Source organism: Silurus meridionalis, chromosome 22 (genome assembly GCF_014805685.1).
Source record: "Silurus meridionalis isolate SWU-2019-XX chromosome 22, ASM1480568v1, whole genome shotgun sequence".
Taxonomy (NCBI): Eukaryota; Metazoa; Chordata; class Actinopteri; order Siluriformes; family Siluridae; genus Silurus; species Silurus meridionalis.
The window spans coordinates 1,253,840-1,266,339 of record NC_060905.1 but is presented as its reverse complement, the minus strand read 5'-3'; the positions used below and the strand labels follow the sequence as shown (position 1 = coordinate 1,266,339).

Sequence of the window (12,500 nt, the reverse complement as noted above, 5' to 3'; positions counted from 1 at the left end):
CAGAGGACTTTATGAACAACAGCAGAAAAGTGATTCAGTGATTCTTTTTTTTTTTTTTTTACACAAAACTGTATTTCAGTATTTCACTCGTACACACGTATTTACAATCTCACACAAAAACTCAAGAAAAAAAAAATGCAAAAAGAAGTGAAGAGAAGAACGTGTTGCTCATCTGGCGTCAAACACGACCACTGAGGAGCAGAGTTAAGGAATAAACACACACCTCTCACATAAGATTAATGTCTGCTTATATACATATATACATGTGTAGTGTTGGGTGTACTAGATTGTGAATGGACTGTTACTATAGAAACCATAATGCATTACAACAAGCATATTAACCCTGAATAACCTGGGAGAGAGACGAAGCAAGACACGGGAGAGACGAGGCAAGACCTGGACGAGGCGAGACCTGAGAGAGAGGCGAGAGAGACGAGGCGAGACCCGAGAGAGGGCAAAACGTCAGAGAGAGACGAGGCGAGGCGAGATGCATGTTAAGAAACCCCCCACTACCCCCCTTTAACCAGGGCTTTTGAGGTACAATAAACACTACTGGTTATTACAAATTGGAAGGAGCCACTCGATACATCCAGAGCTCATTTCCTGTCCACTTCACAAGGACGTTTGCGTAATGCCAGTAATACCTAATTAATGTGCCTGCGTTAGTCACAGCGACGTGGGCAGAGCCTGGCGCAGAGCAGATCACTGACCACTCACAGTACAAAGATAATATAACTGTCCTGATCAACATCTGGTCTCTGCCCACACTGTAACACCAGTAACATGATTGGGTAATAAAGGATACGTCTCTTCGTCCTCTTCTTGTACATGATCCTGTAGCCGCACTCTCTGCAGCGGATCGGATCTCGTGCCTTGATCTCGTTCTCAGTGTGACACTCTGGGGGAAGAGAAAAACATCTTTACAATCATCCTTCAAAATATAAAACTGATCCTACAATATAGGAGAGAACTGTCCTCACATTAGCGCTGTTCAGACAGGATTCGTTTTCCACTGGGAGGTTCGTATTCTGATTATTAGAAATTTGTCTGGGATTTGAGTAGAAAGTTGAGGAACTTTATAGAAATATTACGCTGTATTTTCTTTTCTAAAAACTCTGCTGTAGAGTAACAGCTCCAGAGATCACTAAAGACTGCTGAACATCCTGTGGGAACAGACGATTCTCACAATTACACAGAAACTCACTCGTGAATCACTCACTCATTCATCAGGATTTTCACATCAGGATGTCATACTTTACTCAACACTTCTGAACACACCTGCACCTGGATCAAGCCTGAAATCCCAGAGATGCTCCTCATCTCACATCAGTCATAATCCTCTTATAATCACTCATCACATGGAAAACTAATGCTGTCTGAACACTCCAGTTATCTATCCGAGTCAGGACACGAATCTACACCTGTCAGAATGTACAGAAATGTGATTTATATTCATATTCATGCAGAAAAATGTTCAATAACTTCACACCTCCGCAGATGTAGATCATGGGCTGCTGTTTAGGAGGCGGGATGTCTTTCTGAGAGTCCATTTCTAAAAAGAAAAACAAAAAAACTCTGAATATTTGAAAACAGCACAGAAATAATGAGTATGTAAATAAAGAGCTAGTTAGCTAGCAAGGGAAAAAATATCAAGCTAGTCAGCACGTTAGCAAAACAGCGGGCGCGTGCGAGCAGGCAGACCAATAAAAAGCAATAATAAAGGTGCCAATTACACTCGTTATTCGTGTTATTTTTCAGCGCTAGACTTATTCAATCATTACAACTGATGGTGATTATAAAACAGACCGCTAGCGGTTACAGTTACCGGCGAAAAACGTGCGCTAGCTCCTGGCTGCTGCTCCGTCCGCGTCCCACGCATGCGCACTGTTCTACCCACGAGGCTCCGCGCATGCGCGCCGTTTCAAACCCAAAGTTTTTGAGCGCATTTCCACGTTGTTGTGTTCCGCGCTCTCTGTGTCTGTGGACAAAGAAACGTGCAGATCAATAGATACAATCCCTTTTTAATTTTGTTTGGAAAAACTACATTCACTGTTACGAAATCTGTAATAAAGAATACAATTGAATATGGAGGATAACATTTGTAGCGATTGTCCAGACAGAGGAACCGAGCTGGGAAGGAGGTGCTGCAAGTTAGAGCAATAAAGGATGGAGAGGGAAATGTGTTGACTAGTGAGGAGAGTGTGCTGAGAAGATGGAGGGAGTATTTTGAGCAGCTGATGAATGAGGAAAATGAGAGAGAGAGAGAAGGTTGGATGGTGTGGAGATGGTGAAGCAGGATGTAGATAGGATTAGTAAGGAGGAAGTGAGAGCAGCGATTAAGAGGATGAAGAGTGGAAAGTCGTTTGGACCAGATGACATACCGGTAGAAGCATGGAGTTGTTTAGGAGAGATGCAGTGGAGATTTTTAACAGATTGTTTAACAGGATTTTGGAAGGTGAGAAGATGCCTGAGGAATGGAGAAGGAGTGTGCTGGTACTGATCTTTAAGAAGAAGGGAGATGTGCAGACCTGCAGTGGATTTAGAGAAAGTGTACGACAGGGTGGAGAGAGGAGTTGTGGTGTTGTATGAGGAAGTCTGGTGTGTCAAAGAAGTATGTGAGGGTGGTGCAGGACATGTATGAGGACAGTGTGACAGCAGTGAAGTGTGTAGTAGGAACAACAGACTGGTTCAAGGTGGAGGTTGGACTGCATCAAGGATCGGCTCTGAGCCCTTTTCTTTTTGCAGTGGTGATGGACAGGTTGACGGACGAGGTCAGACAGGAGTTTCCCTGGACTATGATGTTTGTGGATGATATTGTGATTTGTGGTGAGAGTAGTGAGCAGGTGTAGAAGAGCCTGGAGAGGTGGAGGTACACGCTGGAGAGAAGAGGAATGAAAGTCAGTAGGAGTAAGACAGAGTACATGTGTGTGAATGAGAGGGAGGTCAATGGAGGGGTGAAGTTGCAGGGAGAAGAGGTGGAGAAGGTGGATACAATTATTTTGGAATGAATTTTGAAAATGTGTTAACTGTAAGAGATTTTTCTCTTTTCTTCAAAGATGTTTTGTTTGGTTTCTTTTAGCATAGACAAAGGCACATATAATAAACATTTTATTAAGTCCGGCAACATATCCGTGCTGTTTAATCCTCAAAGTAATTGAACGCTGTTAAGACAGTAAACCTGTGCCACCATTTTAATTGATTTTGCTAATACTTCGATTTATATTGAGGAATTTACTTGTGACTTGCGCTATGCTTTATTTGTTTCGTCGTTAAACTATTTATTTATATATTTGTTTTTTTCATAATTTATTTTGTTTCTCTTTTTTCTCTCATTTTTTCTTTATTTTCTTTCTGTGTCTGTGTATTTATGTGTGTTTACATACACGTGTGTAAAAAATGTAAAATATAATTATAAATACAAAATCTGCTTTGCGCATGCGCCCCATTTCAACAAGCGCGACATCTCGCGAAAACAAAACCTTCGTCTGCGCATGCGTCCTCTACTCACGCGCCACTTCCTGGTCGGGTAAAGATGACGTTGCCGCGCCAGGTGTAGTTTTCCCCATATTTTCTTTTTATTTACACCTTAAATGTAAATCAGAATACAATGATGACACTTCGCCTCAGCTTGAATAGTGTAACACGTTTTTTTAAAAGATAAAAATAACAATTTTTTGTGAATTGGTTGCACTTTGGCTTCCGCGAGAAACAAAAAATAGAATATAACAGGAAGTAAAGCGCATTTTTACGTCATGATCTGAAGCCGAGCTGCGTTTCAGGTGAGATCTGAGATTTATATGAAGTTTACAGGGTTTTATGTGTGTATTTGGATTGTTTTTGCGTGAGGAAGCAGTGTTTCTGAGAGAAAACGGGTTCTGAAGTGTTTATGGGCAGCAGTGACTTCATACTTTCAGTTTCTGTTCAGGAAGAAAAACTAATCAACATTCAACTCATCTCTCGTGTGTGTGTGTGTGTATCTTTATTGTTCATAAATAGGATACAGTAATAGTTAAACTAATAATACTAATCGAGTAAAAATATGAACTCTGTGTGTGTGTGTGTGTGTGTGTGTGTGTGTGTTCTAGTTAACAGCACCTGTATTTTAGACCGTGTCTGTCTGTCTGTCCCTATAAGGCATGGTGTTATGAGAGCAGGTCTGACCTGTACATCTGTCATATAACATTCATATACCCGTCATAAACACTTCATATACCTGTTATGTACCTGCTACCTACATGTCATATACCTGTCATATACACATCATTTACGTTATATACACGTCATATACCCACCATATACACATCATTTACATGTCATATACCTGTCATATACCTATCATATTCTTTCACATACCCATCATATAACAGTCATACACATGTCATACACCTGTCATATAGCTGTCATATACACGTCACCTAACCTAACCTAAAGTTGACCTAACACATAATATTCCTGCCGTTTACCAGTCATATACACGTCATATATCAGTCATATACACGTCATATATCAGTCATATACACGTCATATATCAGTCATATTCACGTCATATATCAGTCATATTCACGTCATATATCAGTCATATACACGTCATATATCAGTCATATCACGTCATATATCAGTCATATTCACGTCATATCAGTCATATACACGTCATATATCAGTCATATTCACGTCATATATCAGTCATATACACGTCATATATCAGTCATATACACGTCATATATCAGTCATATATCAGTCATATATCAGTCATATTCACGTCATATATCAGTCATATACACGTCATATATCAGTCATATTCACGTCATATATCAGTCATATACACGTCATATATCAGTCATATACACGTCATATATCAGTCATATACACGTCATATATCAGTCATATACACGTCATATATCAGTCATATACCGTCATATATCAGTCATATACACGTCATATATCAGTCATATACACGTCATATATCAGTCATATTCACGTCATATATCAGTCATATACACGTCATATATCAGTCATATACACGTCATATATCAGTCATATACACGTCATATATCAGTCATATTCACGTCATATATCAGTCATATACACGTCATATATCAGTCATATACACGTCATATATCAGTCATATTCACGTCATATATCAGTCATATACCGTCATATATCAGTCATATACACGTCATATATCAGTCATATACCGTCATATATCAGTCATATACACGTCATATATCAGTCATATACACGTCATATATCAGTCATATTCACGTCATATATCAGTCATATACACGTCATATATCAGTCATATACACGTCATATATCAGTCATATACACGTCATATATCAGTCATATACACGTCATATATCAGTCATATACACGTCATATATCAGTCATATACACGTCATATTTCTGTCATATACACGTCATATATCAGTCATATACACGTCATATATCAGTCATATACACGTCATATATCAGTCATATACCGCGTCATATATCAGTCATATACCGTCATATTTCTGTCATATACACGTCATATATCAGTCATATACACGTCATATATCAGTCATATACACGTCATATATCAGTCATATACACGTCATATTTCTGTCATATACCTTTATACACATACTGTCATATGCTTGTCATATATGCATCATATTCCTGTTATATACATGTCATATACCCATCGTAAGTTATATACCCATCATATATGTCATAATGTCGTAAGAGAATTGGGACACAGCCTAAAAGGAATTTTTCCCCCTCTGATGATCAGGATGGAGGATGAAAGCGTGGAAGATCGCAGCGTGGAGGTCCTTCAGATCCCTGCTAGTTTGGAGGATGACCTGCTGTGGCTCTACTTTGAAAACAAGAGGAGGTCTGGAGGAGGGAACCTCATTTCTCTGGAAAGGACAGGAGACAAAGCTGTACTGGTGTTCGAAAATGCAGACGGTGAGATTCGTATATGTGTCTCAATTAAAATGTGTTGAATACAAACAGAGCTCTTGATGTGTGTGTGTGTGTGTGTGTGTGTGTGTGTGTGTGTGTGTGTGTGTGTGTGAGTAGCTGCGGTGAAGGTCGTTGAAAAAGGCTCCCACACGCTCAGCAATGCCACACTGATTGTACGTAAAAAACCCTGGAAGGATGTTGGGAAGCTTCTGCTGCGTGGGCTGTCTCTCACCACCAGCCGTGACATGCTGGAGCTTTACGTGGAGAATCTGACGGGGATCGAGTCGGATCACTACACCCTGTATCCGTCTCCGGGGAAAGACCTGGTCCTCGTTCACCTCCACCAGCCTGCAGCTGAGGGTCAGTGAGTAGACACACAGTAACACACACCCCATGTGTTCTTGTGCCATTTTTTTTACAAACTTTCTTCTGGACAGATTTTAATAAGATGCAGAGCAAAGTTTCGAAGCGATCGCTAGACGGAGCGAGAGTCACGTTGGAGCAGGTGGAGTGCACAGACTCCATCGTGGTGGAGAACCTACACCCTGACCTGACCGAGGATCTGCTCACGCTCTACTTTGAGAGCAGCCGCAGTGGAGGAGGAGAAGTGACGGCTGTGAGCAGGATCTCATCACAACTCGCTAAAGTCTCCTTCAAAGATGTGCAGAGTGAGTTACACGTGAGACACGTGTGTTTTAATATTATACAGTATAGGGCTGGTTTATTACACTACAGGCCACACCCACTATATACACACCACACCCACTATATACACATATAGGTCAGACATACTATATAAAGGCCACACCCACTACACAAAGGTCATACACTATTCTTAGGCCACACCTATTTCATAAGCCATACTTATTGCACATAGGTCACACCCACCAAGCAGAGGCCACGCCCACCACATAGGCCTCTACGACTGTTCAAGACTTTTAAAAATATTTTTGTTCTCCAGCTGTGGACAGCGTGCTTCAGAAGCCTCACAGACTGGAGGAGATGGACCTGATCGTGAAACCTTATTATACTTTTCTGCACTCGGAGGAAGGAGCGTCTCAGGAGACGTTGCCGAACGGAACACCTCAGAGCGAGGATGATCCGATGGGTCCTGTATCTCCTTCGAACGTCCTTCATGCTGATCGCACCAGCACTGGATCATCACTGACACCCAGTCAGCAAGCTGTCACCATGAACCCTGACCTCCAGATCACTTCAGAACCCCTAAACACTTCCATAACCCCCAGCCAGGTTCTTCAAGCTCCACTCAAGCAACAGCCTTGTGTCTGTCACGTCTCCATCCCCGACCCCAGCAAACGTGAGCTTGTGTCTCTCTGTGACGTTCCCGAGCAGCTGAAACAGTCCCACCCTGATTACGAGATCGCAGTCATGCAGAACGGCGTGAAGGTGGAAGGCCCGAGCCAAGACGAAGCCGAGAAGCTGAAGAGCAAGGTGCTGGAGTTTCTGAGCGGCGTGTCGCAGGTCCACGTCCCCATCAGCGAACTGAAAGCAGAGTTCCTCCAGAGAAAGGACGTGAGGGACAAGCTGATGGACATGCTAAAGCTCCAGGGCCTGCCCTGTACCTACACGGTGACGGGGGGCGTGCTGATTTTAAGCTCCGCCTCTATGCAGATGGTGAACCGTGCGTGTGATGTGGTGAAGATGGAGGTCAGCGAGTCCGTCCTGCCCATAGAGCCTGAGAACAAGTACATGATCTACTCCGAGGAGTGGAGTGCCTTCCTCCAGACTCTGCACACGTGCGTCGCCCGAGCGTCCCCCGAGGACGACTCCGTCTCCATGGTGACGCTGAAGGACCTGGAGCAGGAGGTGAAACAGAACATTGTCCGGTTCCTCAGCACGCCCATTCCGAAGGAGATCGTACTCAGCATGCAGCCTGCCATGCTCACCTACATCCAGCTGCACCATCAACAGCTGCTCATGGACATGGCTGAGGTCGTCATCTTACCCCTGGACACCGAAGACGGATTAAGTGTGAGTCACCACACGGCGTTTTCATGACTTCATTAACATGTTATAATCATCAGTATGTTTATTCATTATGAATAGATAATAATTATGATCATAAATAAAATATTTACATAAAAAATGGCTTTTCTCGAATAAATGAGCAGATCCAGGGAAACCCCACAGCGTGTCAGACAGCAGCCGAGGTTCTCTCCAGCGTGGTTTCCTCCACCTACACCAAGATCATCACGGTGAACCAGCCGGGCATCGCTCGCTTCCTGCTGCACGACCCTGAGGGGATCGGCATCCTGGGGGAGATGACCGCCAAGTTCCAGGTCTACATCAACCTGGAGATGGTGCACTGGAAGCCGCTGGAGGACCAGGTAACAAGCATCTCAATACAGAATATCATTAAAAAGTTGTTTTATTTCTGAATTCAATACAAAAAGTGAAACTGGTATGTTCTATAGATTCATCACACACACTGATATAATTAAAGTGTTTCATCTTTTAATGTTGACGATTTCGGCTCACATTTAACAAAAATCCACCAATTCACCATCTCAAAAAATTAGAACTTCATAAGACCAATAAAAAAACCATTTTGAGTGAATTGTTGGTCTTCTGGAAACTGTTTATTTACTGTATCTGTAATTAATACATGGTCGAGGCTCCTTTTGCTTTAATTATTGCCTCATTTGGGCGTAACATGGAGGAGATCAGACTGTGGCATGGAGGTGATCAGACTGTGGCATGGAGCAGATCAGACTGTGGAACTGCTGAGGTGGGATGGAAGCCCTGGTTTTTTTGACAGTGGCCTTCAGGTCATCTGCAATTTGTGGTCTCTTGTTTCTCATTTCCTTGACAAAATACAACATTTTCTTCTCTTTCATCTGAGAAGACGACTTTGGCCCACTGAGCAACAGTCCAGACCTTTTTGTCCTTTGTCCAGGTAAGACACCTCTGACCTTCTGTGTGTGGAGGCTCTTGAAGCACTGACTCCAGCTGCAGTCCACTCTTTGTGAATCTCCACAAATTCTTGAATCTGCTTCGTTTCATCTTTTTCCACCACATTTAATGTTCTTGGATCCAGCAGTCTGTGAACAGCAGCTTCTTCAGTGATGATCTTTTGTGCAGGGGGTCAATGATCGTCTTCTGGACAACTGTCGAGTCAGCAGTTTTCCACCATGATTGTGTAGACTGAACCAGACTGAGACACCTTTGAAAGACTCAGGAAACCTGAGCAGGTGTTTGGAGTTAATGAGCTGATTAGAGTGAGACACCACGAGACTCCAATATTTAACTTTCTCACAATATTCTCATTTTCTGATACTGAATTTTGGGTTTTTATCAGCTGTGAGTGAGTGGTACTGAAGTCATGGGTGTGCGAAGTGAGTATGAGTGTGTGTTGGGTCCAGGTTGTACAGACCAGTCACACAGTTGTGTGTGTGTGTGTGTGTGTGTGTGTGTGTGTGTGTTTGTGTGTGAGTGTGAGTTCAGTTCAGTTCAGTGTTGAGGAGCCTGATGGCTTAAGGGAGGAAACTGTTACACAGTCTGGATGTGAGGGACGAATACTTCAGAACCGCTTCCCTGATAGCAGGAGTGTGAAGTGTGTGTGTGACGGGTGTGTTGTTGGCTTTGCGGATGCAAAAGGTGTAAATTTCCAAATGTGTGTGTGTGTGTCTGTGTGTGTTTATTTTTTATCTCGCTGCACATCTGAATTCTGTTTTTTTCAGGACATCTTTGCTGTGGCGTGGAAAATGATGTCGAGTCAGAGCTTCGTGAGAAGCTCATCATCTGAGGGTTTGAGGGATCTGAAGGCGAGCGCTTCCTCGGAGAACGATAAAGACTTCTCAGGTTCCTGTTCTTGTTATTCTGTTGTCACGTGATCGTACAGGACTTACGAGACGTCACTAACCGGCTTCACCTCATGTTTCTCCTCAGCTCGTTTAGAGGAAGCCAAGATGATCTTGTTGATGGAGAGCGATGGCTCACGCACAGCGGCGGAGGAGAAGAAAGTGGAGGAGAAAGAGACAGAAGAGGAGGATATGGATCTGTACACAGACACCTTGTCCTCAGGAGAACAGGTAAATTCCAGGAGCAGCTTCTTCTAGAAAAGAAACAAACACCTGGTCTCTTTAGTGTGATTTCACGTGTTAAAAACAGTTTCGTGTGGAAAAAACCTCTAACTTTTTAACCCAGATGAAGAAAAATCTTTTTGTTTTTTTTTAACAATGAGATGAACGGATAGATGGTATCAAGTATTGATACTAGAATTGGGACGCATGGCCTTATGGTTTATGTTCTAGATACTGACATTGATAACTTCTAGATAATCATATAGTTTCAGATGCTTCCTTGATGAAATGTTTGAAATTCCTCTATAAGACACCTGTGATCTTCCTGAATGCCTCAGGGTCCTAAAGTCAGCCTGTTGTGTTTTTTCAGTTGGAAATCCTGGAGTCGAATAAAGCTAAAGATCAGCAGGAGGATCTCATGAGTCTGGACGAAGACGCTTATCTCTCTCTGGCCATTCAGATGTCCATGGAGTCGAGTCAGAACCAGGATCGCCGGGCGGAGGAGGAGTTTCAGCAGGTCCTCCAGCTCTCCAGAGACGAAGCAGCTTCAGCGGACGAGAGCCTGATGCTGGTAAAGGCGGTGGACGAGTCTCTGCAGGAGGCCATCAGCTCGGCCAACAGGGCGCAGATCGAGGTTTTTGCGTGTTACACGCACGACCTGGTGCGCGTGGACATCGCCCTGGGGAAGAAGGTGGGCCTGAGGCAGTGCGAGGAGAAACTGCAGCACAAGAGCTTTAGGAAGCTTTCGGCCTTCCACCGCCGCTGCCTGGACCTCATCAGGAGGAAGCACGCCGTCGACATCCAGATCCAGGGAACCACGGCCATCGTCTCAGGGTTTAGAGACTACGTGGCCGGAGCCATGCCCGACCTGAACGCGCTGCAGGAGAGCGCAAGCGGCGTGACCTCGGACGCAGAGATCCTGAAGACAGTGCAGTGGGCGTGGCACGAGGGGGAGCAGGCGGCGGGGGACACCGTACCCCCCCGAGGCCACCGTGTTCATCGAAAATGCCTGGAGGATGAAGCAGGACAAACTCGACATCCTGTTCAACAACCAGCCCTACACCATCGACTTCATAAAGATGCAGGAGTTCAGCGTGTCGTCCGGACGAGCCGTGCCCATTTCACGCAAACTCGTTAGCTCGCTCGACCTCTACACCGAATTCCAAGGTCAGGCTCGGAGTCAGAAAAGTTCATGCTGGTTCTTCACCTCATTCTCCTGTAGCCTGTAGAGTAAAATACAGGAGAGATCATCAGGGGCCAAACACTTTTTACCGTACTTTTTTGTCAATCTGAATAATCGATGGGAGTGAGAGTGAGGGATGGGTATGGTTTAGTTTTTATCCATACGATACCGTTATCAATACCGATACTAATCAATACTGTTATCAATACGATACTAATCAATACTGTTATCAATACGATACTAATCAATACTGTTATCAATACGATACTAATCAATACTGTTATCAATATAGATACTAATCAATACTGTTATCAATACCGATACTAATCAATACTGTTATCAATACGATACTAATCAATACTGTTATCAATATAGATACTAATCAATACCATTATCAATACTGATACTAATCAATACTGTTATCAATATCGATAGTAATCAATACTGTTATCAATATTGATAGTAATCAATACCGATACTAATTAGTACCGTTATCAATACCGATACTAATCAATACTGTTATCAATACCGATACTAAATACTGTTATCAATACTGATACTAATCAATACTGTTATCAATACAGATACTAATCAATACCGTTATCAATACTGATACTAATCAACACTGTTATCAATACCGATACTAATCAATACCATTATCAATATCGATACTAATCAATACTGTTATCAATATCGATACTAATCAATACCGTTATCAATACCGATACTAATCAATACGTTATCAATACCGATACTAATCAATACTGTTATCAATACGGATACTAATCAATACTGTTATCAATACCGATACTAATCAACACTGTTATCAATACCGATACTAATCAATACCATTATCAATATCGATACTAATCAATACTGTTATCAATATCGATACTAATCAATACCGTTATCAATACCGATACTAATCAATACCGTTATCAATACTGATACTAATCAATACTGTTATCAATACGGATACTAATCAATACTGTTATCAATACCGATACTAATCAATACCGATACTAATCAATACTGTTATCAATACCGATAATAATCAATACCGTTATCAATATTGATACTAATCAATACTGTTATCAATATCGATACTAATCAATACTGTTATCAATACCGATACTAATCAATACCGATACTAATCAATACTGTTATCAATATCGATACTAATCAATACTGTTATCAATACCGATACTAATCAATACTGTTATCAATATCGATACTAATCAATACTGTTATCAATACCGATACTAATCAATACTGTTATCAATACTGATACTAATCAATACCGTTATCAATACGGATACTAATCAATA

At 42.3% G+C, this 12,500-nt stretch overlaps 2 protein-coding genes across 4 annotated transcripts in view; one reads left to right on the top strand and one right to left on the bottom strand.

The window, feature by feature from the left end:
* Positions 1-1,985, bottom strand: part of polr2k (RNA polymerase II, I and III subunit K) — a 2,180-nt gene extending 195 nt beyond the window's left edge. Inside the window, exons 1-4 of one of the 3 annotated variants that reach the window (XM_046834979.1) lie at positions 1,826-1,985; positions 1,490-1,552; positions 806-898; positions 1-191 (exon numbers count right to left, since the gene is read on the bottom strand). The exon at positions 1-191 is cut by the window's left edge and continues 195 nt beyond it. In XM_046834979.1, coding sequence (XP_046690935.1) covers positions 169-191; positions 806-898; positions 1,490-1,550 — 177 coding nt within the window. In that variant the 5' untranslated portion in view covers positions 1,551-1,552; positions 1,826-1,985 and the 3' untranslated portion in view covers positions 1-168. Of the gene's footprint in view, positions 192-805; positions 899-1,489; positions 1,553-1,733 lie in introns of all 3 variants that reach the window. The other 2 variants (XM_046834978.1, XM_046834980.1) reach the window with 2 other exon arrangements.
* A 1,519-nt stretch (positions 1,986-3,504) lies between these two features.
* The window catches only part of parp10 (poly(ADP-ribose) polymerase family member 10), a 14,417-nt gene continuing 5,421 nt past the window's right edge, over positions 3,505-12,500 (top strand). The window contains 10 exon segments of the mRNA XM_046834602.1: positions 3,505-3,779; positions 5,774-5,949; positions 6,064-6,306; positions 6,384-6,614; positions 6,908-7,938; positions 8,079-8,294; positions 9,648-9,768; positions 9,856-9,998; positions 10,360-10,958; positions 10,960-11,156. Coding sequence (XP_046690558.1) covers positions 5,775-5,949; positions 6,064-6,306; positions 6,384-6,614; positions 6,908-7,938; positions 8,079-8,294; positions 9,648-9,768; positions 9,856-9,998; positions 10,360-10,958; positions 10,960-11,156 — 2,956 coding nt within the window. The 5' untranslated portion in view covers positions 3,505-3,779; position 5,774.